Raw genomic sequence first — 27692 nt, 5'->3', positions numbered from 1 at the left:
TTCTCGCCCTCCCCTGCGCCCACCTGCCGATCCCGTAGCAGTGAGGAAAGGGCCCATAGAGAGTGCTGAGGAGCTGCAAGGTCTGTGCCACAGTGTTGATCCAACGCTGATCTCCTTCCTGCAGGGACCACGTGGGCCACAGAGATATGGGTCACCCTGACAGACCTGTCTGGAAAGTGACTGACCCTAGAGCCCTGGGGTGGGAAGGCCGGGTTTGGCCAATGCTCGAAAGAGTTCCTTCTGACTGGCCCCGGAGGAAGTCCCATGGACATCGATCAGTAGCATTCAGTCTCCTAATCACTATCACTCATAATAAATTATAGGAGTTGAATGAAGGTCCATCAATATGAAGGCCCACTGGACCCCATGTCTGTCCCTACCTGTCAATGCCAAGACCCAAGGGCCCTGCATTTACCAGGAAGTAGTCCCTGAAGAATTCTGGTAGTTCCATGCTCAGCAGATCCACATCGAGAGGCAGCAAGGAGAAGGCCCACTCGTCACAGCTCACATCTGTGGGTACAGAGAGCGTCAGCCTCCCTGCGGAAGGCACACGGCCCCACATTAAGAGGGAAGGTCCGCCACAGTCCTGCAAAAACATCTGAGTGCCAGCCACATGCCAAGTACTACACTAGGCACGGTCACTCAAAGATGAGGAAGGCATGGCCCATGCCCTAAAGGGGCTCACAGTCTGGTTAACAAAGAGACACAATGGGCACGACAGCCGGTAATACGATGTGATAAGGCGTGTGTTTTCATTCAGTCGCTGGCCAAAGTGCTGAGGAAACATCCGTTCACAATTCCATAAATACTGACTAACAGCCTAGCGCAGGCACTAGGCTAAGCACTGGGACAATGGTGAACAGAATGATGCATGCCTAACCTCCTGGGGACATTTTTACAGTCTAGTGGGACAGATATGCACCAGATTTAATTACAGTCGTGCTCTGAGGAAGTAAAATCTGTGAGCACAAACACTTCAGGGATCTAACCTCAACCAGGCGTGGAGGAGACTTCCCTAAAGAAGTGACATTAGAGTGAGGAATACCCTAGGGAACAGGAACAGTATGTGTGAAGTCCCCACAGCTGGACGGTAGTGAGTCAGGAGGAAGGAGAGGCACATGCTGAGGCAAAGGGGCCAAGGAGGGGACAGACGGAGTCTGGGGTAGGAGGCCATGGTGAGGATTCTTGGCTTTCATCTTGAGCCAGTCGGTGCGGGATTCTCTGCAGGGAGGACTGACCAGGTCGGTGTTGTATGGAGGACGGAGGAAGGAATACACAGGGGCGGGGAGGCTCAACATTTCCTGGGAGTGGGAGTCTTGGAAGGTAAGGCTAGAGCAGGTGGCGACTTCCAGCCATGAGCCCTCACATCCCCTCCACGGCATCCCACTGGTTCCCACGCTCGGGCTCCTCTGCGCCAGCCGGGCCAACAGTAATGAGGCACGGAAAAGGAGACGGGGCGAGGGGTACGTCGATCATTTCCTTCACCTACGCTCTCCCCCTTTCCACTCACATTCATCTCCTCTCACCTCCATAGATCCCCTCTTCCTCAAGCACCATCTCACAGGCGTAAAACTGAAAGAGGAAAGGGGCTGATTAGCAAACACCTCTGCTCTGTTCTTTCCATGCCTCTGCAGTTCCTCCACGGTCGCTGAGGACGACAATCGCTGAACCAGGAGGAGAACCCAGACTTTTCGACCTAGAAAGGACACGGGAATCATCTAGCCCAACACTTGGTTTGGTTCCCCTTTCATCCACTTCATTTATTTATCTATCCCTTGCTTTTCTCTCCAAGGGACTGGAAAAGCTTTGCAAAGGGGAAGGTGCTTCGGCCGTAACGGAGGGGTGAGTCCTGCGGGCAAGGGTGGGAGGAGGGCGTGAGAGCCCTACGGAATGCGGCCGGGAAAGAGCGGTGGTGCGAGAGAAGCGTTCTGGCTCAGGTCTCCACAGGACCCTGGACACGCAGAGGGACCTGGACAGACAGCCTTGGGGGTCAATGGCACACAAGTGGCATTTAAAATGGGTGGTTTGTTCAAGAAAAAAGAACACAGAGGGAGAAGAGAGCTCAGGACAAGATCTTAGGGGACATCAAAATCGGAGGGGTGCACAGTGTGAGACCTGGCAGGGGAGACTGAGAACGAACACGCCAAGCGGCGAGAATAGAGAGCAGACAAAGAGGGGAGAACCGTCTAGAAGGGACACACATGGCTGCGGACAGAAGAGGAAGGGTCTATCTGATGAAAGCAAGAGAGTGGAGAAGGGGTGAGGGGAGGGGGCCGTGGGCAGAGAGAGCCAGCTGCGCTTAGACAGGAAAAGACCAACCTCCTCCTTCGAGACAAGTAGAAAAAGGATGAAATAATTGGAGGTAATAAAAAAGGAAGTTGAAGACACTCCCATCTGACAACGATGGTGACAACAACAGGAAATGTGTGCATGTTAAGCATTTCACAGGACTCAGCATTGTTGTTAGTGTTTTACAAGGATTACCTCTCTTAACCCCTACAACTCTGTGCGGTGTGGAAGATCCATGCTGGGTGCTCCTTATTTTAGTGTTACTCAAAAAAGTCCGATTCATCCCATATTCTATAGGTCTACTTTTAACGCGAACTAATGGAGTTTCAGACCCCAGTTTGAACCCTGCCAATCTTCCTAATTAACAAAGAAAGTCTCAGCAAGAGACACAGATTTCCTCTTCCCCACAGCTACTGAGGGAGAGACCTTCCTGGGATATAAAATTAGGTCAATGAATTTAGTTAGATAGGATGTTAGAGGGAGAAAACTCATATCAATTTTGGTTTTCTGTGTAATATGGAGGTTTGTAGGGTTATACAAAACTGATACTACCTGTTCTATTTAAAGACATCTGTCCTTGAAAGTATAAAAGAAAAAGTTTTGTGAGACTCTAAAAATGAGAAATTATTACCATAGCTCCTTCAATAACATTCAAAAGTAACGTGTAATTCTGACTGATTGCCTTTGCAGTAATTTCTTGCCCTGGTGATGCTACGCTTGATATATTTGTATTCCTAAACAAGAGAGCTGTCAGACTGTGTTACCAATCTCCGAATGATCTTCAAAGGAAGATCCCTGGCTCCACTTATTCCTTTTACGATAATGAGAAAAACATTATAAGCCTATGATTCTACTTGATTTCTTAACAGAAACTAAAAGTCGTCTCATTTAAATTAAAAGAGATAAGTACCATTATCAACTCCATTTTATATATGAGAAAACTGAGACACAGAGCAGTTAAGTAACTTATCCAAGATCACACAGGTCATAAGTACTGAAGCAAGGATTCACACTTTGGCTTCAGTATCTTTAGTCTTCTATTTTCTTGGAAAAATTGAAAAGGGATAAACCCCTGTCCTTTCAATTTTAATTTCTACCTGCTCCAGGTGTGGCATGCACTGCCTGACACAGCTTATAGGCATACAGTGGGCAGTGTGAAAACCTGGTCCATCATTGCTTCCCATCGGTGAGACTGAGTTGCACCTATGACACGCCTCGCCAGTGTGGGGGTCGAGAGAAGCTTGATGGGATCAAGAAACGGAGCGACTAAGATAGGTCAGCACAGATGGAAGGGGCCTAGCCTGGCTCTGCTAACTCACTGTGACCGTGGGCTTCAGTTCCCTCGGCTGTTCAAGCAGGGTGGAGTAAAATGGTCTCTGAGGGTCCTTTCCTGTGTAAGAAAAGGCTGGCCATGGGGGGCGATGATTTATTGTATTTATTACTAAAAGGCTATAAGGAGAAAATCACTGAAAAGACCATTGTTAGGGAGGAATTTGTGTTAGAAGAGAACATAGCAGGTTCTACTTAAAAAGTGTCAATCTTTTTATTTTACAAAAATCTACCTAGAGGCCACCTCTCATAGTTCCGCAATCCGTATTTGGGGAAATCTGATGACAGTCCTTCTGCTAAACTATCAGGTCTATGTTAATGAGACAGTGACAGGTCTGTGTTCAGTCACACGTAATTTGCTTTGAGGGAGATAGAGCTGCTGGCCCCTGGCCCCTTCCCAGTCCTCGATCCTGCTCTACCTTATCCCACTCCCACCAGGAGCCACACTCACCTTCTGAGGGCTGAAGATCACTTTGTATTTTCGAGTTCGGCCGGCCAGCTTGTCAGCATTGACAAGATCTACAGACAGAAGGAATGCAACCCCGAGAGCCATGGGCCACTTGTTAGATGAGAAGGAAGCAGATATCTTCTCTACGAGGGGTGTGGCCAAGGCCCTTAGACCTTGCCCGCCCTTCCCCAGGTCTTAGTGACACGGTGCACCAAGGCATACTCACTGGCAATGTACCGCATGTTCTTGATGCGGGGTCTGACCAAGAAGCACAGTCTGTGGGAGAGAAGGGGGAAAAAAGCCAATGAAGAAAAATCACGAAGAAGTTGGTGATAGCAACTTAGAAGAAACTCAAATAATGCCAACTCTTTCGCCATTGGCTCTTCTTGACGGGCCTACAGTTCCCATCACAGCCACAGCCGGGCCAGCTCTCTCAGCCTTCCACGTACTAACCACAGAAGATTCCTCTTAACACAACAGATAAACTGTGGTGAGCCGGGAACACTTACTGGCCCTTCTGGGGGCCCAGGAGTTCCTGCTCTCAAATAATTAATTAACTATTAGGCAAAATAAGAAGCACATATGTATGGAACATCCTATCAATCGAGTGTTAAAAACAATACAAGAAAGTACATAAATGTTTTTCGAATGGGGGTTTGTGAATGTATTCTCCGGAAATCCAGGAGAATTTTCTCCTCTAAGGGAGAGTATATATTACTTAAGGTAGAAAATATATTACAAATAAAAACGAAGCTAAACAGCAGGCATTAGGTGATTGTGTGCGAAGTGGAAACGACCAATGCTAAAGAGCCTGGAAGTCCGGGGGAGGAGAAAATCGCCCTGGACTGGAGGAGAAGCAGAGAGCTGCACAGAGGAGGTTGGGCTGCACCTTGAAGACTGGGTAAATTTTAGGAGCAGTGAGGATGGGAGAGAGTTTCAGGCAGAGCGAATGGAGTGATCCAAAGGACGAAGGCACGTGCACGCAGCTGGGAAGCATGTGAAAATGTGTGTCAAGGAGTGGCTTGAGGGGACACGTAAGCCATCAGGCAGGAGAGGCAATGTGAGGCCTCCCTGGACATGGCCTTGGATTCTATGATGAGTAATGTGGACTTTACTGGGTAAGTAAGGGAACGCTTAAAGGTTCTTGAGAAGAGCACAGCGAAAATATTTGTGAAAGCTTCATCGATCTGGTTAGAGATGGCAGACTTGGTTCCAGAAAGAAGAGGACAAGAGAGGGAGGAACTGCAGAAAGGGAGACCCATTAGGAGGCTAAAGCATAACCTAGGCATGAAACTGTGACAGTGCAGGGAGGGAACCATATCACAAACATGATGGTGCCAGATCACAGCCAAGGACGGGAGAGGGCAAATGTGCAGGGACCTCCCCCAGCTTAGAGCCGAGCCGGATTCTCCCAGACACTTACTGTTCACTGGAGCTGAGGGCTGGCTTGTTCTCCATCTTGTACAGCTTGTCTACTTCATGTTGCTGCCGAGAGAACCAACAAGACAAGTGACACGGAAACTCAAAGCATAATGCCAAGACAAGGGACTTCTGGAAGGGCTCTTATTTATGCTAATTCTTGGAATCAGACTGCCTCCCTGATGACCATCCCACTGAACTTTCCTCAGACTGTAGACAGGAAATCCAAAAATAAAGCAATTCAATAACGATAGACAATAGTATTGATCCTCTTTAGTGCACCCAATTCAGCTACCTACTATTTACCTCATAAGGGTCGTCACTCCTTAGTAATTTGTATTGTTCATCAAAAGAAAAATGGCTTAATGAGAGAAGGAAAGCCTGAGTCCACCTGGGAAAAGGGGCAGGTACCTTTAGTATGGAGACATTGGCGATTCGATCCAAAGGGCTCATGAGATCTGCCTCAATGAACAAGTCCTTTTTTCCTGGAAGCTGAAGAAGACACAGTATCTTGGGTCATTCATAGGTCACACAAGCTCCCTCGGCTGAGAGCTCATGCAGCCATCTGCTTAACAGAAGCACAGTCTGAGTTGGAAGGACGCTAGACATCATCTACCCAAGCACCTCTTCACTGGCAATATATGCACAGCTGACATTTGTCTATATATTCGCCTCTGCACCATTTCCTCCACTCTGCCCCCCAAAAACCCCGGTTGCCTGCTGGACAAAGCCAAACAAAACAAAACTCCACCTTGCATCCCACAACTGCCAAGTCTCTTTTAAGTAGCATTTTTCTTCTAATTACGAAAATTACCTATGTTCAACGTAGAAAACTTAGCCCGAGACAGTCCTCACCGTATCACCCACCCACTCACCCACCCAGGGGAAGGAGAGGTCACACTGAGTGGCAGGGAGAAGGAAGTCATTGCAAGTTTCCTCTGAACTAGGACTTGAAAAGTGGGGAGGGTGTCGTCAGTGATATTGGAAAAGAACAATTGGAAAGAGAACAGGCTGACTGGGAAGAACAGAACAAGCAATTCGGTCTGGCTGATGCTGAAGATATAGTGCATAGTGGTTCTCAGCCAGGGATGGTTTTGCCTCACAGAGGACACCTGGCAATGTCTGGAGACATTTTCAGTGGTCCAGTTGGGGCATGGGGTGTTACTGGCATCTAGTGGGTAGACGTTAGGGATGCTGCTAAAGATACTACAGTACATAGGACGGCCTCACAACTAAGAACTAACCAGCCCAAAACGTCAATAGCACCAAGGTTGAGAAATCTTGATGTTGAGGAATGGTGGAAAATAAGACTGAAACTGTTGACTAGAACTAGATCATGAAGGGCTGGCTCCAAATGCCAGGTTAGAGTTTGGAGTTGATCCTCTATGGAACAGGGAAAAACAGAAAGCTTTTGTGCACTGAAACATCCTATCAACTGGGAATTTCAGTTAGACGAATCTGGGTACTGTGGGTAAAATGGATTGGAAACATAAGAAACTGGAGGCAAGGAGTCCACCTATGTGGCTAATGCAATGGTCCTAGCGGTCCAGGCTATGTGGTAATGAAGGAGGACCTGATTTATTTAGGCTGATGGTTGTGTGAATGAAATGGGTCAAGAGATACATGGAATGTGCAATAGAATTTTTTAAATACTTGAGAGTAAAAGTGTTAACTAACAGTGCTTATATATGATGATAAAATTATAAATGACTTTTTTCCTTTACACTTTTCTTTATCGTCTATATTTTCTATAATGCACAAGTGTTACTTTATAATCACTATTTAAAAGGTCAGGTGTAAGGAAATATCCACAGGACTCATCGAGTAGTTCAGTTAAGTATGAAGGGGGAAAGAGAGTCAAAGACAAGTCTGAGGTTTCAAGCCTGAATAGCAGTGCCCGTTAACAAGAATTAAGACAGAAGTTAGTTTGAAGAGGATATTATTGCACAGAAATCCACTTGGGCTATGTTGAGTTACCCTCGTGGGTAGCTCATCCCCACCTACACTCCATTTACAAGTGTCTCTCCTTGGTCTCATTTACTCTCTTTCATGTGGCTCTCACCTGAGCCAGTGGCTTTAACTAGCATCTCTTCGCTTTCTCAGACATTCGTTGAATGTCTTTTATGTGCAGATCTTTGTGCTAGCACTACAGGGCGCATAAAACAGAAATAAAACATGGTCCTCAATCCCCTGAGGTTCTCCCCAAGTCCTCATCTTTATGCCAGCTGCAACTCTACATTTCTATCTGTTGGATGTTACAAGCAGTATTTCCTACCAGCATCTATTCTAACTTCACTCTATCCAAACCCAAACCCAAACTAATCGACTTTGTCCACCAAACTTATACTTCTAATTCCTTTTTTCATTTCCATTCAATATTATGCAACAAATATTTATTAAGCACATGCTATGTGCCTGACTCTAAGCTAGGTACTCACTGGGTATACAGTGTTAAAACAGACACACTCCCTGTCGAGGACTTTCCAATCTAGTGGGGAAGAAGGACATAAAACAAATCACTATACATGTAGTCAATTACAATCATAGCAGCAGCATTACTTTATTACTAACCCAAGTCAAAATTCTCAAACTCAGCTTTGCTGTTCCCTCAACCTTTAAAAGCAATCGACAAGTCTTTGGGTCTTCTTTCACCATGATTTAAAAATATATAACTTCCTTCCATTCCCTCCAGTGCCACTAATTTTATGTGGGCCTTTACTATTTCAGTCTATGGTTTCCTAACTGGCCTTCTTGTTGCCCCTTTACCCACCACCACGTGGCTAGGAGAATCATCTTCAAGTATTGCTTCACGCCACGAATGGGGAAAAATTCTTCAGTCGCTGCCTATTGTGTAACTTCTGATCACTCTCTTCCCTGTACATGCCTCATCCTTCCCTGGTTCCTCACCTTGCTCCTCCTACCAGTCCATCTGCCTGGAACATAGTCTCCCATCTCCAAGGAAAACACGCTGACTCTTCACACTCCAGCGCCTTGAAACTCCTAGATCACTCCAGCTAGAAATTATTGCTGATCCTGAATGCTTCAGGCACCCTAGCCCACTCATATACCACACGATATCCTGGGGGTGGTAATTTGCGTTTCATACAGCTCCTACTGGCGTGTAAGATCCCTAATGACCAAGATGTCTTAACCTACTTTCCTTCCCTCAGTGACTAGCAGTGTCTTCCTTGCCAGTAAGGAAAAAAAGAAGTGTTTTCCATGAACTCCCTGGCCAGGTTCCAGGCAGCTCTTACTGCCCTCTGGTTTACTTCACTGAGTGCTTCATTTTGGACTTGCTACAGAAGCGCCAAGGACAATACCAAGGGCCAAGAACAAGGTCAAGGGAACGCGACAAGGAAGACCGATGCGTCCAGTGAGTGTTAAACCGCTGATGTGGTGAAGGCCTCAGACGTGGCGGGCACTGACCTGCTCCAGCAGATAGATGAGCTGGTCTCGGGCCAGCCTCTTGAGCAAGGAGAAGTCTGGCAGCTCTGGGGCGTCCGGCCGATGGGGAAAAGCCATGGCAGCGGTCACCGGAGCCGCGGGGTGGGAGAAGACGGCCGCCCTCCGATCCGCGAAGGCTCGTGGCTCTCCTTCAGGCCTGGGCACAGACTTCGAAAGATCCCCGGAAGGGGCCCTCACTCTTCAGCTGCGCTAGAGGAATGAATGGCCACCTCCCAGCCCGACAGCGGCAGCCTCGGGGGACCTTTGTCTCAGCCACTGTGTCCCGACCCGGCCCTCTCTGCTCCACTCTGCCCGTGAGCAGGTTTCTGATCTACACTCGCAGACTTCACGGCTGCAAGGAGCACCCCGCCTACTGACAGGAGAAGCGGCTTCCTGGACCTCCCGGAAGTCCCATTCGCAGCGCCGGTGCTTGGCGCACTGGGAAGGGGACGGCGTCCTGGAAGGGACATTTCAAAACGGGCGTGAACGCGTCGACGTTCCAGTCTGATTTCTGGCTAGAGGGGAGTATTTCTGTGCTAAAACTAATTTTTAAGGGCACACCCAATTCTCCTAGCTCACTCAAGAGAAGGTTGTGCAATTGTTCGATTTTCAGAACTTCGTACAATGGGCGAAACCAACCGAAGCCTTAAAAGCGCTCACTCAAGAGAAGGTTGTGCAATTGTTCGATTTTAAGAACTTCGTACAACTGAAGCCTGAAAAGCACTGGTCATTGGGGACCTTGGCTGTCAGTCAAACCTACTTCTCAAACGGCGGCGTGGAACACGATCTCCTGCTGCGGAGCTGCAGGAGAGCCGCGTAGAGATTGGGGGAGAGGTGAGGGCATGTAAGGATCCAGCGCGAGCTAAGTCTCTCAGGCTGTGACCTTCGGATAGCAGAGTTTTGATTCATTAATGCCCTAATTTTCGTGGGAAAATGGATAAACTGTGGCATATCTATACAATAAAAACCGAATAAATGAAAGAAGCTGGACACGAGAGCAGCATCTGTATGTCATTTATATAAGGTTCTAGAACAGGAAAAACTGTTGAAAAAATTTTCAGAAAAGTGATTGATTGCCTTGGGAGATGAGAATTGACTGGGAGGAGAAACTAGGAAATTTTATGGGTGATGGTCATGATCTATATCTACCTGTTTAGATGGGAAAACAGCTTATGAGATCCATTATAAGAGATAGGACCAGATGACAATAACCTGAACTCACTAATCAACAGGTAACATCTCTTGGTGAGATGCTTAGGAAGTACAGAGCATCTGTTGCCAAAATTTTCACCTGAGCAAGCCTCAAGATCTAACTGCCCGTTCACAGGTAATACAGAGGGTAGTGGAAACATGTTAAAAGACATTAGGATGAAATCAACCACATCCATAAAGCAGGAAATCACATGAGACAAATAACCAAATAACCAATCAAATGGTGAGGGGAATAAAGTGGAAGGGGAAACCACTTTAGAATAAGAAACTTCTGGAACACATCAACACGATGTTGCAGTGTGTGGATTTTGTTTGGATCCTAAGAAATCAACCATAAAAGCCATTTATGAAACAATTAGAACTCCATCAGGATATTAGCTGATATTAAGAGATTATTAAAAATTTTAAGGCACAGTAATGGCTCGTGTACCTATATTAAGTTCTTAGCTCTTTGAGATACATACTGAAGTACTTACAGAAGCAATATGATGTCTGGAAGTTGCTTTAAAATAAGCCAAATGAAAATGAAGCGCCAAGTGCTGGATAATAAAAAAGATTGGCCATTTGTTAAATGTTCAGGCTGGGTGATGGGCACACAGGGGTTCATTACTTTACAATATTCTCCCTATTTTCACGTTTGAAAAAATTCTATAAGATTAAGCAAACGACTTCTGTGCTCACACTGGGCTTCCAGAGCTCATCTAGTATTTTATATTAGCTTTCTCCGTATCACCTCCCCAGATTAAATCTCAGCTAGAGAGAGAGAGGCTTCTCTGAGTAGATGAGTGGCACATATACCACTCCAGGGCACAAGGACTTAAACGTTCCTACTGTTGTCCAGTTTGCCAGCCTCTTGAGTTTGGCCACAAGGTTGCTGTGAGGTGTCTGTTCCACCCAGTCACTCTCCAGCTCAGGCAGAGCCTTGTCATCTGTTGCTTCCTTCACTAGACACTGCACCTGTGTCCCAGTGGGTTAGAATCTGAGACATAGTGCCTGGTTGGAGCATTAACAGATCAATCTGGACATTTAGGGCTTCTTGTTGGATGAGGTCTGGATGGACAGGCTGGCAAAGGTAGAAGGCAGGACTTCCTGCCATTGTGGACTGGTTGACTGGTATAAGCTTCTCCAACCATTTCTTCATTCACTCAACCAATACTGAATTTTATGTTGGGAGCTGGAACTGCAGCAATAAACGCAGACATGTCTCCTGCCCTCATAGGGTCTAGATTCTAATGAGGGCAAGGTGGGTGATACAGACAATACAGTAGTAATAGTTTTCAAATAATGGGGAAAATTAAACAGCGTAGGTGACAATGTGAACATGAGGGAGCTGCTTTAGATCCAGTGATTAAGGAAGGCCTAAGAAAGTAACATTTGACTGAGACCTGAACGAAAAAGAGCCGGCCATGAGAAAATCTGGGGACAAAGAACCAATAGATACAAAAGCCTTAGACTGATATTTGCAAGAGTGGAAAGATTTAAGCTTAGTGAACACTAGTAGGGGCAAATGGAACAGCTTGTAGTTTTCCATAGCCCACTGGGGAAAGGGCATGATCAAACGACTTGCAAGTTAGAAACGTAAATTTAAAGAGTTAAACAGCATCTGGCACCTCTTAGACTAAAAGGTACTAATGGCAAATTACCTTTTAAAAATCATAAAAATATTGATAAGCTTTCATTGTAAATTACATGATAGTGACAGACCAGCGAGAACAAGGGCCTTTCTGCCGACTGCTGTATTAACAGGATTTGGATTTCCTAACTTTGACTGGCATGTAATAGGGTCTTGCCATTTATATTGAACAAATGCTCAAGTTAACAGTAATCAACAGTAATTGCTATTAATGACATTTGAAATGGCAAAAAGATTTTACAGATTGTCAATGAAGGGTGGAATATCAGTGTTTTAATTAAACATCCTTCACATATTTAAATTCTGAATAACTAATTTTTGCTGGTAAATTGTTAAAATGAGACATGGTCGAAAACTGTCACTGGACTGTTTACTTGCATATGTCTCATTCTTTGTCTACTGATAATCACTGTCTTGTTATAACAAAGCATCAGTAACTTAACAGAAATTATGCCAGGCAATGTTAGATTCCCAGAATTTTAGAAGCCTTGGATTAAAGATCAGACTTGGGTTTAAGTGCCAGTGTTGCCACTTACTAGCAGTCATGTGGCCTTGGGGCATATCCAAAATCCTTTGAGACGGTCACATTTGTAAAAAGGGCCTATTGTCTGCTGCCTACATGACAACACCCTTATAAAGATTTGGTGAAAACTATAATAGAAGATACTATTTAAGCTTTTGATAGGGGCTAGAAATTATGTTGAGAGCCCTAAAGGCTTTGCTTGCTTTGGATTTTTTAAAAATCGAATTCCCACAATCCAGTCACTTTCAGAACCCTAACAATTAAAAGATAACCAGTTTTTAGCTGTCAAAATCCAACACCGAGCAGGGTGACCTGCACAGAGCACTTTGTTGGGGATTCCTCTGGCCCACCTCTCTCACAATGTTCAATAACAAGCAACTTTTTGCCTCTTCCTTTCCCTCCAGGTTCACAGGTAAACCCTCTGACCCCACAGAGCACCAATCAACAGACTGCTACATTTCACTTTATTTTGCACATAATGAAAACCTATTGCCTAAGCAGTTCCAGAACTTGCTACATTTCACTTTATTTTGCACATAATGAAAACAACCTATTGCCTAAGCAGTTCCAGAACTGTTAGTGTTCACTGATCAAGAAATAAATGAGGTCAAAAGGCAAACCTTTCATTTCTTCCCAAACATATATTGCAAGTATCACAGAAACTCCCAATAATACATGCAGCGCAGGCTGGTTTTGACAGAGAGCCTAAACAAGAAGGGTGAGTACTGAAGGTCCACGTGCATCAGACGAGGAACAGTGCTCCAGGAAGCTGGATTCTACCCAGCCAGTCATTCTCGCCGTCCCCATTCACATCTGCCCTGTGAAATTCATTGCCCTTTGTCAGATTCAATCCAAGTAGCTCTTTCCTCCCACTTTATAGACTCATCATGTCCTCCTATTTCAGGGTGGATAATCAGTACACAGAAATCCAGGCAGTTCAAATATACTCGCCCAGCTCCGGTTCAAATTCTGTAAAGGAAGTTCCCATTGTCATCAAAGAACTCTCGTCCCTTCTGCACTACTTTGCTGCTAAAGTTCTGGTCACCAGGTTCTCCTGCCTTCAACGCTTCCAGCTTCTTCTCACTTGGCAATCCATCAATGTCAGTTTTTCTGGTGCCGCAACAATCACTGGTGTACTTCTGCACTTCTCTCTGAGGACCTAGGGCTGCAGAGACAGGCACAGGGCTCTCCTTCTCCAGGCTCTGGATTCCTTTATTCCTTCCCTTCTGTCTCCTCGGTGTGTTTATACTGTGAGTATTCGGTTCTATTACCTTCAAAGCTGTGCTGTGACCCTGGCCTTGGGATGAGGCTTCACCCCCTGGCATTAGCAAAGAGCCCGAAAGGGAGCGGCCTGCAGAAGGTAACTTCCAGGTATCCCGAGAGCCAGGAAGCTGCCGGAGCGGGTGAGCAAGCTCAGCTTTCTTAAGGACTTTTTGATCCTGCTTCAGTTTCTGTTCCAATGTGGGTACAAACTTGCTTTTTAAAATCCTTCTAATCACATCGGTGCTGACATCAAAACCTTCAGCCAATCTTGGAACTGACCAGCACTCTGCAAATTCCTTATGTAAATACCTATAGGAAAATGGAGCAATTTTTCAAGTTGTGAAGAAGACTCCTATCAGAATAGCTAACTGATAATACTAGGGATAAAAATGCCGAGATGAGGAGGTGTAAATGCCATCTCTCTCTCTTCTCTCATTAAATGGCTGTGTTCCACTCCTGTGTGGCGACAGCATGCTCTTAGGTCATTGGCACAATGGCCCTGGTTGGATCCTGGAGAATGCATGAAGACTGTCCTTCCTTCGAAGAGCGTACAATCCAGGGGTAGAGACAGATATAGCAACATATGACAACACTGTGAACACTGTCATGGCAAAGGATGCTGTTGAGAGCATCCAGGAGGGAGACCCAGGGACAGGCTGTCACAACACTTGCAGCATGGCCCAGGAACTGCTTCAGAGTTCACAGTAGTGGCAAGACTAGAGGTGGAAAGATCGAGCAACAGGCTATCACAATAATCCAGGCAGTATGGACTGAGGCAGTTGCAATAAGAGCAAGAGGAAAGAAACTTGAGAAATATTTTAGGAAGGCCAAGCGGTAGAATTTGGTAAGGGACTAAATACTGCGGAAGGAAGCAGGCTGAAATTCAGAATTGTAGCTTGGGTGATTGGTGGGGCCATTCGGGGTTACAGCAAAAATAGGAGAATTGAGTAGTCAGGGAACAATGATGAACTCTTGTTTTGTACACATCGAGTATGAGAACCTGTATGACATCCAAACAGAAATGTCTAGTGCACAGTTGAATATACAGAGCTCAGAAGAAAAACATGGACTGAAGATGAAAGATATGGAAGTCATAAGCCAACAGCAAGGGTAGTTGAATCCATGTGACTAGCTGGCATCAGGCAGGGAAATATGCAGAGTGAGATAAAATGATCAAGAACACAACTCTGAAAAAACAGCAATCTTTATGATACATACAAGAGGAAGAAGGGGAACCCAAGAAGGAAAAAGCAGCCTTAGAAAATAGAAGTGAATGACATCTGGGACAAGAGAGAAGAGAATTTCAAGAAAGCAGACTACAAGGTCAAATGCTATAGAAATGTTAAGAATGTCCTTTATGCCTAGCATTGAGGAAGTCGGTGACAGATTCGTAGAGAACCATTTCATAGACACCCACCCCGCCCCCGCGCCCCCCACCCGAAAAAACAAAAACAAAACAAAAGCAAAGGCAGGCAGTCAGGGAGCCAGCTGGGAACAAAATGATGAGGGCGAACCTTACGTTGACAGATGTAGGTCCCTGAGGTTAGGCAGGGATACCCCATAGAGGGTTGGTCCTAGACAAGAGAAGGGTTACCATTTCCCGAGAAGTAAATAGGATATAAGATTGAGAATGGAAAACAGGAAGGAAACCCGAGACGCTTTAAAGGCTCTTGCTTAGTGGCCATCTTCTTTGCAGTAAAAGGACATTTATTGACCACAAAAGGGAGGTGGCAGGTAGGAAGACCTGAAAATGCTTTTGTTCAAGACGGGAGGAAGCTGACATGAGAGAGGTGTTACTGGCTAAGTCTTTTTGGTCAGCTCTACAGAATGCTCTTCATTCTAAGTCTCAATTTCAGGGTGATTCGGATGGGAATGGAAAATAGCCTATAGAAAGTTTTTTTTAGCATTATGAAAATGCAAATCCATCTGCCCTTGGACCCAGCAACACTACTCTGGAAATGTATAAAACAACTACGCCTGGCAGATATGATGTGTATATGAAATTATTCACTAGAGCACTAATTGTGATAGCAAGTTAGTGGACCCAAGTACCCATCATAAAAAACTGGTTAACTATGATTTACTATGTTTACTGTAAAAAAGAATGAAGGGCTTTCTCTTCTGAAGTGAAAGATCTATAAAATATATTAAGTAAAAAAAGTATAAACAGTACTTATAGCATCTACTGTTTGTGATTAAGGAGTTGAAAATAAAAACCGATATTTATAACTGCTTGTACTTGCATAAGGAAACCCAGAAAAAGGCACAAAAAAACTATTAAAAATAGCATCCACAGGAGACTGGCTGGGGTTAATACTTCTCAATGTGTACAGCACATCGTACTGTTCTACTTTTGAACTACACACAATGTAATCGATTAAAAACAAAAAATTTTAAAAAAGATTTAAGATTTTCTAAGATATGGATCCTCGCCTCATAACCATGGAGGTTCCCATCCCGGACCTTAGGTTAATGACGGTATGATTTACTATTTAGAGATTAAATGTTGTGACGTCTTCAAGTCTAAAATTTCTGCAAAATGAACCAACTGTGTCATGTTAAACAAGATAACGGACTTGCAGAAGGTCGTTATACTGCTTTTTAAAAAGACATCTTAAATGATGAAAAGTAAAAGAAAACATAAAAACGATACTCCAGGCCTCAGTATCCTTCACTTCTCATCACAGCGGATCCAAACTACCATGATTCTTACCGGATCTGCTCCATGGCTTCCCAAGTCAGGGTCCTGGGCGGGGCACCTGGCGCCTCCATTTGCCTCCTAATTTTCTGGAACCGTATGGCCTTTTTCTGTCGTTTCAGGATGCTGGGGGAAGAGAACCAATGGCAGAAGCCATGCGTGGCAGCAAGACGAGTGGCTGAAGAGTCTCGGGCTAAATAACGGAGCACCCAGCCTGCTTTTTTCAGCGCCCCAGAAATCTCTAACACCTAGACCAGGAGCCCTTAAACATGCCGAACTCTCTAAAAGGGTGATGAAATACGTCACTGGTGAAAGGACCCGTGGTCCCAAGGGAGCTGAACACCTGCCCCTGCGCCTCTGACACGTGGGAGAAACAAGGGCCGCGGCGACCGCGGCGGCAGGACGCCCGGAGCCAAGGGGGCGCGGCCTGGAGCGCCTTGCTTCAGGCTGAGGGCTCGGAAAGAAGCCGGTACCTCTCCACCTCCTGCAGCTCCCGCTCCTCCGGCTCCCAGTCGGAATCAGGGTCCGGCTCGCGGCCGATGGTGCCTGGACCTGCTACCCCTCGGGTCGCGAGCCCACAGCGAGCGACGGCAGCACGGACACGCCCGCCCAGTAAGAGGCCTAGAGTACCCGCCATGTTGACAAAACTGCCCTCGGCCTGAAATGCAGCGACGCCGGAAGCCGGAGGGCGGGACCAGAAGTGAGAGAAGCAAGCAGCTCGCGCATTACTTCCGCTTCCGGTCAGAGGTTGGGGATATCTGGCCTTGAATGGCTTCGCGGCTCGACTTCCCTGCCGTAACTATGGAAGAGGGCCTCCCTGACACGCGAAGAGCCCGAATGAGGTGGAGGACGCTCCAGCAAAACGGCATAAACTTTAATAAAAAGACGGGTTCAACTGCCAAGAGCCTCCCCTCCGCCTGCCCAGGCCGACTTGTCTCCACTGCGCCGGGGCGAGCGCCCCTCGACAGCCCCTACTTTGGGCACAATCGGCTCCTCTGGGAAGGGGGTTCCTTGTCCCCGAGATGACCTCCAGCCCCGGGCCACACCCAGGGTTTAGACCCATCGCCGAGCGATAAATCCAGGCTCTGGTTTCAAGGGCGGAGATGAGTACATGGCTGGCCTTGGCTCCTCTTCATATTTTAGTCTTTAACGATCCGAAAATAATGAGGGTACTGAGGAATTCTTGGTGTCTTTCTATTTGTGCCTTATGCAAACGGCGCTGGCCAGGGCTTTTCAAACTCAAGCTTGGTGGTAGTCTTTCATTTAGCAAAGATTGAAGGCCCTTTGCCCCTTAGGAAAGCTGAGGGGGTTCTCCAGGAGAGGCTGAGTGCTGGGCTTCCTTCCTCCATTTACCTGTGGTGGCTGATGTCCAGGAGCGCAGCGGTACTCTGCATCAGGGGTGCTGATGCAGGGCAGAGGAGATCCCCGGCTTTGGCTGCTCTGTGTCCAAAGTTTACCATGGAGGGCAAGGTGCATTCAGTCCATGGGCCACTTACCACTCTTTCTGGTTGCAGAAAATAGCCCTGCTTTGGAATTAAAGAGGGTGGCACTGATCCTGCCAGGGTTCGGTTTATGGCTTCTAGCCTTCTGCTGGCTTGGCCTTCTGCAGTGGAAACATGGGTCCCCCTGAGTTGCTACTTACAGAATATAGATTCGCTCACCTCTTTCCCAACTGTTGCTCAATTACCGACACAGGAATGGCATCCTAGGGCTTCCCTCCAGTGCCTTTACCAGACCATATTATAACTGGTATGTTGACTTGTTCATTTCCCTGTTATGTTTGTTGAGTTGCTGGGACGCATTTCTGCCATTTCTATCACCAAGTCTAATACATAAAAGGAGGTAGATAAACGAGTCCACTGCCTTCCCCATTCCCACACTGCTGTAAGTGCCAATATGATATTTGGGAGCATCCCAGCTGTGATATCTGCTAGTGGAAATGTACACAAATCAGAGTGACCAAAGCTAGTTTTGGATACTTACGGCTAGTGAGCCTGACTCTGGCACTGGGAAAATAGCGCCTTCCAGATTTCTTCATTGATAATGAACAGGGGCCGAAGGCGGCTGGATTTCTTATCCAGTTGAGGTTCCTGGGCTGTAGGTGGCACTGGGAATGATGCAGAAGTGCAGCATTCGTGCTTGGCAGTGGCCCTAAGATCCTGGGGATCAATTCCTGCGGCCCAACTGGATGCAGGAAATGAGGAGGGCCCTGCTCTTTGGCGGCCCCTCTCAGGAGGACCAATGGGAACAGACTCACAGACTGCAGTTCTTGACTGCCCAGCCCGTCCTGGTGAAATCTAGGCTAGAGGAGAAGAGCAGCCCCTTATCACATTTCCTGTGAGCCTGGACGGAGCGGTGAAAGAGGCAGCTAAAAAATCTCTTCTAGGCTGCAGCCACTATTTACCAGTTACTCCTTTGGGGCTCAACAAAAACAGGACCCAACAGGTTTGCTACTAGCCCAGGGAACAGTGAATGCAGCAGCTGTTTCATTGGCCCAAGACTGTTTACTTATCTCTCATTAGAGCCACGGCACTGGCAGTGCTGGGGAGAGATTACACAGAAGGGACTGAGGGTGGTGGCCTTGTTATTTGTCAGTCATGAGTCTGGGGTTATTGCAAGATAAGAACATAGAGAACAAGTCTCTTATAAGTGAGAAGATTGGAAGCTGCACTCGGCTGGATGTCATTACTAAAAAACAAGGGAGCTTGGGAACAGACACAAAAGGAACCAACAGACCCTTCCCCAAGGCCCATCATTCACTGCTTTCCCAGGCTCCACTGCCAGATACCATCACATTAGCCTCCTGTGCTGCAGCTGCCACCATGTGCTGGCATAGCCCTTGTTCCCTTGTTCTGTGAGATGCTGCATAGGGACCCTCACCCTATATTCATGATGTTTTTTCTGGCCCCGGCGGCTGGGGTGCAGCATGCGGGTGATTTGCTCTACAATACCCAGGCTTCGGATGAGATTCTCCCTTTGTAGAAGGGCCTTCATCCGTTCCAGCTCCTCCTCTTCCACAATTTCTTGAGGCTGCATGCTGTCCAGATGTCCTGGTAGCAGCTACAAGGTACATGAGAGATGCATGCAGGATCTCCAAGGATAAGTCCCAAACCATCAACAAGGTCAGCTGCCCACGCTACCTCCATCCTATCCCTGACCCTGGTGGAAGGTTCCCTTTGCTATCCATTCTCACACCTCCTGCCCCAAAAGGTCAGAATCAATTACTCATTAGGAACTCGTCTCTCTTGTATCTCTTGAAAGAGAGGAGGAGGGGACGGCAGAGATTCCCTTCTCTAGTCATTCCAACCCATTTTCCTACAGAAAAGAAAGAGCCACAAAACCTCCGACTCTTCTTTCTCCCGATTCCGGTTCCTGTAAGCCAAGTGGGTGGAAAAGTCCCGGATCCTGACCCTGGGTCGGCTCTTCTCCTCTGCTGATTCCCCCTGGTTCTGCTCCTTGTTTTCCTTTCGCCTCTTGGTGCTTGAGGTCTCCTGTTGTTCCTGCTTAAGGCGGATCTCTTCCAGTTGCTGCCTGACGAGATACAGCAGCTTCAGACACTGGAGACATTGTGTTCAGAAGAGGGGGATGAGGGAGAATGGGGATGGCGAAGAGTAGGAATTTATGTCTGTTTTGGGGACTGATGGGAGAGGAATGTGGGGGAAGATGGGAAACCCATTAAACTGAGTCATTAAGAGCCTGATAGAATTTAGAACTCCACTCCTCTTTTCTCAAGGGTCTGGCTTCCTCTCCACCCTGCTGGGCAGCAACTGAGCTTCAGGATCTGCCCCCACCACAGCCAGTGGAGAGAACTGGGGCAAAGTACCTGGCGCACTCCTCCCTGGCCTTGGAGGCGGCAGTCTCCTGGAAGAGGGAGCCGTTGTTCTTGAAGAAGGGCGCGTACTTCTCCGTGTCAGGCCCCGGGTAGATCCTCCGGTACCCACCCAGGTGAGAATCCTCATAGCGTTCCTGGTCCAGCAGGGCTGCATGGGATGACTCAGTTTGTTCTCGCCTATGGAAACCAAGCCCCGGTTAGTCGGGGGTGGACTGAGGATGCCAAGTCGGGAAAGGAAGGTTGGCCAAAGTCGTGAGAACCTCCTGCTAGCTTCATGGCCTTTCGGGCCCCGCGAGTGTGATGAACCCATCTGTGGTCAGTCCCACCTGTGCGTAGCCATGAAAACAGTCTTGACTTCCAGAAAACTGGTTTCCATCTTAAGTGCAGTGGAGTTCACTCATAAGCTAGCACTCTAAGTTATCACAATTTTTTAGGTTACTGATTATAGAAAATTAGGTTTCTAGTTACAGAAAATCTAGAAGAGCAAATAGAAGACAAAAACCTCCCATCATCTTCCGATGGACTTAGCGTATTGGTCAACAGCATGGACTCTGGGGCAGGACATCTGGAGTATGAATCCTGGCTTTGTCATTCAATTACCATGCTCTTAATTTATTCCTTCGTTTGTTTTAGATGAAAATGGGATCATGTTTAAATGGCCGCCAAGTGTTCTAGTATATGGCTGTACTTTTGTTTATTAAGTCCGGTAGTTTTCAACCTTTTTTCCCATTGAAAGACGGGATTCATAACAGTCACATACATAGTCCAATCTCTTGGGAACATCCAGGGCATTTACAGCTTACTTCACTCTGACTCGCACAAACACGTGAGTGTACACTGTGTGCCAGGCCTTCAGGATATCACGGCAAATCAATATACACTGGCCCTGTATCTTACAATGCAAGTTGGGGAAGAGCGATGTTGTCATAGGAATAATCCTAAATCTACTCCAATTCATTTTTATGTTTCATTAACGAATTGTAATTTAGTAGCGGCAATAAATTACCATGTTTATAACCTATCTTGTGATTAAAACAACAGTGGGTGAACAATACTGATTTAAAGTGGCCCCTGTTATTGAATAACTAGTTTTCTGTGTTTATTATAAACTTTCTCAAGAAATGATTTCTAGAGGAGCTTCATTAAAAAAAACCAAAAAAACAAACAGCTAATCAAACCACGTAAAGCTTCTTATGTGCTAATATGAAATAGCTCTAAAATGCATTGCTAAGCGGGGTACAGAGAGTGTGACAGCATGCTACTGTCTGGGTAGAGAGAGAAAAACAATTTGTATAAATGCACGTATATATGTGTATTAAATGTTTACGCAATTATAGGCTGGACCCTAGGAACACTAACTGGTGCAGGCGGGACACTGAGCAGCTGGAGGAGAATGGCAGGAGAGACGAGTCACTGTATCTTTTGAATTTTAAACATATCCTCTATATTCTCTATGCAAAAAAAAAAGAAAATGTTTTGAATAGCTCATCAGCCCCAGGCTGACTTCTCCATTTAAAGAAGAACTTTCACTCCCAGGAAGTAATCACAGAGACGAGTTACGCAACTGAACACGTCGGATGCCTGGAGTACCTGGCTTCCCGCGACTGCTGGTGACACTGGAAAAGCCGTTCTTTGACTCGCCGCTTGTCTTCCTCCATCATCTTCCTTTTGTCACAGCCCCGGAGGTTGACAAGGGTCATGGCATCACAGAGGAGTGCATCCTTCACTTCTCTATCTAGGCGTGAGTCAGTGGTGAAGCTTGGAGAATGGTTTACCTGCCAGGAGGAGACATTATCCACCCCCTTCCTAGACCACCAATGATGGTCTCTTGCAGACCCAACTGGAAGGTCTAGGAGAGACATCCCCCTACAGTGGCCTCAGCCAAGGAGGCTGGATGTTCTGACTTCCAAGGCCACGGAGACTTCTCCAACACTGGCTCATGAGAGCAAATCAGACCTGACCGTACAGATGTCATGTCCTTAAAGGCAAAGCTCATGTGAGGAACACTAAAGATCCGAAACCTGGATTCCTACAGTGGCGGCCAGACACCACCAAGATTTGACTCAGGTCAAAAGGGTAGTGATCTTATGCTTCTGCTGGGGTTCCTACCCACCCCAGTTCCGCCGTGTCCCCCATTCTCTGTTCCACCACCTGAGTGTACTCCTATCCCAGGTGTCCTGTTCAGGAAGGCCTCTGGACCTTGGTTTTGCAAAGCCCAGGAGATAATCCTCACCTCCAGCAGCCAGGGCTTCAGCTTGTGGTCCAGCAAGATGTCAAAACCAAGGATCTCAAAACAGGCACAAGTACCTCCACTCAGATATTGGGGAAAACAGGTTCGGTAGTTGTGACGAAGAACAGAATGGGCCGAGATGATGGTTTTGATGATGATGTCCTCGATGCCCCCCCACATCTCTCGGGGGTCGTAGCTGTGTTCTTGCAGCCAGGCATTGAGCGTCGACAGCTTCCTGTGAGGCCCAGTGCTCAGAGAAGACCAATCTCTCTGCCAGTGGCACTGGGCTGCAGGCAGGAGGCTCCCTAACACTAACCTAACTCCGTGCCTGGGTGCCTGGTGCTTTAAAGGGCTGCTGCCAGCTTGGAGCAGGGCGTAGTTACCAGGGTGGGGTGGGGACTGCACTTGGTGGTCAGGCACAGGACAAGGGTCTGTAAAGGCTGAGTTTTCCTAAGCAATCAGCCTCTCAAGAGCCAGTTTCACTTTCACGGGCTGTTGAGACTGTGGGGCTAAGGGGCAGAGAAAGAGGAGAGAACAGATTAGGGAGTACCTCTTACTGCCCATGGCATCGTCCCGGACAAAATTCTCGTTGTGTTTGTTGATAGCATAGTTGGTCAAGTGCATGCAGACATCATCCTGGGAAGACAGTGGCCCTGTGGTCTCAGACTGAGTCCATGCTGTGCCCCCTCTCCCAGGCCACTCATCTCCTGCCCCTCGTCACCTGAGGACTGTCCCGTGAGCTCCTAGGGAGGAGGGTGTGCTGTTTCTCCCCTCCCAGCCAGGGGCTGAAGCACTCACTGGCTTCATTTCTTATTCCTGGGTGACAAGCCTCTCTACCTGGTTTCTCCATAAAACCTCAGCACTCAGCAGTGGAAGAGGAGAGGGTGCCACCTGCCTCCAGAGCTGCCGTTGGCCCCTTACCAGGTTGTTGTACATGGGCTCCACATAGGGCATGGTGGCAAAACGGGCCAGGCCTTCCTCGTACATGAAGATCCGAAGAGGGTCACAGGATGTGATCAGGACATAGATTCGCATATCAAACTTGAAGCCATCAATGAGGAAGGGCTGAGAGTATGCAAACCCACCAGAGAAAAATAATCAGGCTTTGAAGTGTTTACTATGGACCCCACACTGTCCTAAGCCCTTCAAATACATAGTACCTCATTTAGTTTTCACAATAACCGTAGAAGGTAGTTAATTAACCGTAGAAGGTAGCCCATTAACAAATGAGGAAACTAAGCTGCAGAAAGAGTAAAACATTTGCCCAAGTCCAGGATAACTAAAAAGTGGAAAAACGTAGATTGAAACCCAGGCAGGTTGGCTCTAAACCAAGGTTCCATGCAGTCTCCAAGATAACGAGGGATGGCAGAAAGACCAGGAGGCTGAAACTGGCTTCCTCCCCGGCTTTGAGACGGGGGTGCCCCAGGGCTGGCCGAGGGACGTGGTGGTGGTGGCCCTGACCAGCCCTTCACCTTGGAGATGTACTGCTGGCAGATCATATGCTCTCCTGGCTTGATCTCCCGCGGGTTTCGGGTGATGAAGATGCCGCGCCCCTGACAGCCACTGTCTGGCTTGCATATATACGCACGGGTTCTCCGCTGACGGCCGTAGGACTGGAAGTCCCCATAGCTATGCGCAGAGAGGGACTGGTCAGACGGTTCCCGTGCATCATGGCTGGCCCAGGAGTCCTCGCTCTCAGACCTACTTTTCTTAGACCAGCTGAAACTCTCATTCCACTTCTACCCCCCTGGGACATTCAGGGCCCAGGAAACTGAGATGGCGGACCCTTTCCTAGCATGTCTCAGCCTGGGAGCTAGGCTCACTCACTCTGCGGGGAGACACCAAGTGCGGGGGAAGATGTTGTACTCCGTGGGATAGAGTTTCTGCATGCGGTTGAGGTTCCGAGCCAGCAGGTCTTTGCGGCAGATTTCTGTCATGCCAGGAAAGTGGTTGATTTTCTGAAACGGAGCCAATTAGTGAGACTAGACCCCAGAGTAAGCAGCAGTTCCTGGGCATGGGCACCCCGGAAAGCAATGAGGGACTAGGAAAATCAAGGTAGAAGTCAAAGTGGAGGTAAACACTACCTAGTACTCCAAGGAGAAAACAGGAAGATTCCCTACGGCTGGTGAGGAACCCCTCCTTGGCCTCTCCTCACACAGGGGTTAGAAAGTGAGGGGCAGTGGGAAGAGCTAGCCAGGACTTTGGGCCTTCTGGCCATCTAATAACATCCCGCAGACCAGCACGGACTAGTCCTATAAGAATAATTGGTGTGTGGTGGCACGAAGCAAATGAGGAAATATCTCCCGAAGGAGAAAAGGAAACTAGAAGCAGCCCACAGAATGCCTGCCATGGCACCCCGGGGGGCACGGCATTGCTTGGTGGCCTGCTGGAAACCCTGTCCCACAGTGCTAGCAGCATCTCGTCACGGTTCAGTGCTCTCACGGGCTTTCCCACTCGATGGCTGTGTGAACCTCTGAGGCCCAATGTCCTCTTTTTAACAAGAGGTATCTGCTGCTCAGTGCTGTTTTGGAGAATTTAATGAGCTAAGAATGTAAAGGCATTTAACACGGTGTCCGACACACAGGATGCCCTAAGAGCTTTTAGTTACTGTTACCCTCATCTTACAACTGCTCCCTGCATGCCCCTTCTTTGCCCCCACCCCCTGGCTCTTCTCACTGTGGCACAGGTTATAGTCTCAACTCCCTTCCTGGCCTCCCCTCAAAATAAGCCTGCAGACACTTTTTAATTATTTTATTGCTAACTCCTACAAAGACCCAATTACAAGATAACGAAAATACCAAGAAGAAGTTATATTCTTCTTGGGGACTCTGGTCCATCTTCTTTGACTTTCTAGTGGCCATGCAGGACCCCACACTGACCCTAATACATGTGGGATGCTAGGCTGAGCTGCTTGGGAGGCTGGATCATTCCGCCAGCTCTAAATCTGAATGAGTCTTCCCCTGAGGATGGGCTCACCCGCCCTGGAGGGGACCAGCTGGGCATGACTCCAGGCAAACAGCACATACTGAGCTAGGATGAGCCCAACAGACATTTCTTCTGATAACAGAAGTTCCTGAGACTCAAGGGAAGAATATTCCATTGGAGCAGAAGTCCTTGGCCATGACCTTCCTTGTTCTGCACAGGGGTATAGCCACGGGGGCTTGGGCAGAAGGGTGGGAGCAGTCATTTTGGGGCCGCAGCACCTGTAGGATCTCGGGTCAGGAGGCTGTACCTGAAACCGCTTCATGTCCATGACTCGTTCCAGTGAGACAGAATAGTCTGTCCAGTACACGTTCCACTCTTCCTCCTCCCCCACCTCCTTCAGGCCACACATTTGGGCTGCTCGACGCACTGTGGAGAGAGGGAGGTCAGTGGTCCCAGCCTGGGCACTGGCAACAAGCCTTGGGACTGTCACTGGGTCAGGTGAGGAACAGACCTGACTGGGGAGCAGGTTGTAGAGGGAGGTAGCTCTTACCTCAGCTCTGCAGTTTAGTTTCCATGTGATAACTCCAAGTTCATGAGGCTGTCAGGGCCCTTCCAAAATCTATGACAGAGAAAACTAGAACCTGTCTCCCTGCTCCTGTTATTCCCTCTCTCATTAGGACTGTTTCTGGCCGGCAGAGCTGACCCTCGGTAGGGGTCACGCTGGCCCCTCACGCTCTGGATGGCCCCTTGCACAGATGCCAGTGGGGATAAGAGGGGAGAAAGAGATAGCTGACCTCGCTGATTTTCTTTAAAAGCTGCTGAAGCTGCCTCAAAAGCTTCCTTGAAAAAACTGTTTTAACCTTGTCTCGTCTCATCTCTTATAAAATATAGGAAAGGTGGGGCAATGGTGACTTTGCAATTTTTTTTTTATTGGCTAACTGCAGAGATTCCTACCGTATCTAAGATTAAGTGGAACAGTGAGGTCTCAGCTGCCTCTGTCTCAGTACAGGTTACAGGCCAGACTAACAAGATCCAGGGGCTGGAAGCCTGACCGGGGGGACCATCCCCCAAGTAAAAGTGACAGCAATAGGTGGTCTGGGTGACGAGCCGGGTGCTTACCACTCTCATACTTGCAGTTGGTCAGGTTGATGGTCAGGGGTCTGGAATGGAGGAATGGCAGAAATCAGGCAGAATGGGAGAGGACAGACCCTTGGCTGCCAGGCACTCAGAAGAAGGGACACCCCCAAAATTCACATTTCCTCTAGAAACCACTTGAAAACCAGGATCATAGAAACATGCTGAAATTCTACACAAAGCCAGCCCAAATGTCTCTGAATTTTGTTTTTTTGTTGTACCAAAATGTGAATGACGCTCCTACATTCCCTGTCCTCTTTCCCAGGCTAAAGGAAAGACCTTAGATCTCAGCCCTCCAACTGCTGAAGGGAGGCCAGGGGTGACTTTCTGGAGCCGGGCAGGTGAAGGGGTCTAGGGAATAGTTACCTGCATTTCCGCCTTCTCTTTCTCCTCCCAACTTCTAAGTCATCTATATCAGCTGGGGTTGTGATTTTTTCCGGAATTTTTGTGGCTATAATGCATAAGGGAACGCCATTCCCAAATGCCTTACAGTCAGTCTTTGAGACTGCCTGCTGAGAAGGGTTGGAAGGAATGGGAACTTCCCCCTTATCACATTCCTCCTCAGATTCTTCTTCTTCAACATAGTCTTCCTCCGATTCACTGGTCTTACAGGTACTTGTCTCCATCCTTTAGATTCTGTAGGGACAGGGAACATTAATCAGACTTTCCTCAAGCCGGGGAAGGCCTAAGGACCTTCCTGGTGCCCTAAGGAAATGTTGCTGCTCCTTCAGACTAGAACAATCCCACCACAAAATGGACTCTTTCCAAATAGGTAATGGGGGCCGTGGGATGCCCGTGAGATGCTGGATTCACTGACAAGGTCACTCCACACTACACACTGGGGTGCGGAAAGGAGCTGAACACAGCCAGCCAAGGCCATGACCACAGCTTTTTTGTTCTTGAATGGGAAGGGGAGTGGCGGGGGGCATAAGGCCAAAGGGCCTTAGGCCGGCCCTTTCCCTGTCCCCTGACTCAGTTTCTCTATGTGTACACACTGGGGCCAGACACCTGCTGGCTCAGACCGCTTAGGCTCTGTTGGCGGAGGGAAAGCCCCCGACGGACTCTGCCCACCCTCGGTTCGGAGGAGAGCGACGGGGCTACTGGGTCCGCCCCTAAAAGTCCGGGACTGGACTCAGCTGGTCACTCATGTCTGCTCTTTGCCTGGCTCTTGCTCCTTCCCGGGCGTTGCTGGGCCTCCAGGACCGCCTCCTTGTTCCTCGGGACTGGCAGCCCCTACTGGTCGTGAGGGGGAGCCTGCTCCCCCGCGACGTTTGCTCGGAGCTGCGAGATCCGGGCGGCGGCGGCGGCGGCGG

The 27692-nt window shown here is 47.8% G+C and overlaps 3 protein-coding genes across 8 annotated transcripts in view; all 3 read right to left on the bottom strand.

Moving 5' to 3' along the window:
• VPS33B (VPS33B, late endosome and lysosome associated) overlaps positions 1–9357 on the bottom strand; it is a 17234-nt gene extending 7877 nt beyond the window's left edge. Inside the window, exons 1-7 of the mRNA XM_015593416.2 lie at positions 8912–9357; positions 5897–5977; positions 5490–5551; positions 4293–4342; positions 4070–4137; positions 1527–1572; positions 416–510 (exon numbers count right to left, since the gene is read on the bottom strand). Of these exons, the coding sequence (XP_015448902.1) occupies positions 416–510; positions 1527–1572; positions 4070–4137; positions 4293–4342; positions 5490–5551; positions 5897–5977; positions 8912–9007 (498 nt within the window). The 5' untranslated portion in view covers positions 9008–9357. The remainder of the gene's footprint in view (positions 1–415; positions 511–1526; positions 1573–4069; positions 4138–4292; positions 4343–5489; positions 5552–5896; positions 5978–8911) is intronic.
• Positions 9358–12807: 3450 nt separating this feature from the next.
• Positions 12808–17036, bottom strand: NGRN (neugrin, neurite outgrowth associated). Its single transcript, XM_006905277.3, has 3 exons — positions 16732–17036; positions 16274–16384; positions 12808–13869 (listed from the first exon to the last, which is right to left on the bottom strand). The coding sequence occupies exons 1-3, from the start codon at positions 16893–16895 to the stop codon at positions 13260–13262; spliced, it is 885 nt and encodes a 294-aa protein (XP_006905339.1). The 5' UTR covers positions 16896–17036; the 3' UTR covers positions 12808–13259.
• Positions 17037–17111: 75 nt separating this feature from the next.
• LOC102885546 (tubulin polyglutamylase TTLL13P) overlaps positions 17112–27692 on the bottom strand; it is a 12816-nt gene continuing 2235 nt past the window's right edge. Inside the window, exons 2-16 of one of the 6 annotated variants that reach the window (XM_015593919.2) lie at positions 26746–27015; positions 26365–26405; positions 25553–25671; positions 24148–24278; positions 23793–23949; positions 23242–23385; positions 22871–22956; positions 22324–22555; positions 21681–21865; positions 20200–20267; positions 20082–20119; positions 19600–19785; positions 19139–19318; positions 18242–18560; positions 17112–17861 (exon numbers count right to left, since the gene is read on the bottom strand). In XM_015593919.2, the coding sequence (XP_015449405.1) occupies positions 17608–17861; positions 18242–18560; positions 19139–19318; positions 19600–19785; positions 20082–20119; positions 20200–20267; positions 21681–21865; positions 22324–22555; positions 22871–22956; positions 23242–23385; positions 23793–23949; positions 24148–24278; positions 25553–25671; positions 26365–26405; positions 26746–27005 (2400 nt within the window). In that variant the 5' untranslated portion in view covers positions 27006–27015 and the 3' untranslated portion in view covers positions 17112–17607. Of the gene's footprint in view, positions 17862–18241; positions 18561–19138; positions 19319–19599; positions 19790–20081; positions 20268–21680; positions 21866–22323; positions 22556–22870; positions 22957–23241; positions 23386–23792; positions 23950–24147; positions 24279–25552; positions 25672–25795; positions 25865–26364; positions 26406–26745; positions 27016–27450; positions 27687–27692 lie in introns of those variants that run through there. The other 5 variants (XM_015593900.2, XM_015593937.2, XM_006905274.3 and 2 more) reach the window with 5 other exon arrangements.

The sequence above is a fragment of the Pteropus alecto genome, unplaced genomic scaffold, assembly GCF_000325575.1.
Source record: "Pteropus alecto unplaced genomic scaffold, ASM32557v1 scaffold60, whole genome shotgun sequence".
NCBI classification, from domain to species: Eukaryota; Metazoa; Chordata; class Mammalia; order Chiroptera; family Pteropodidae; genus Pteropus; species Pteropus alecto.
Note: the sequence above shows the minus strand (reverse complement) of the source record. Positions and strands in the feature narration are given on the sequence as shown.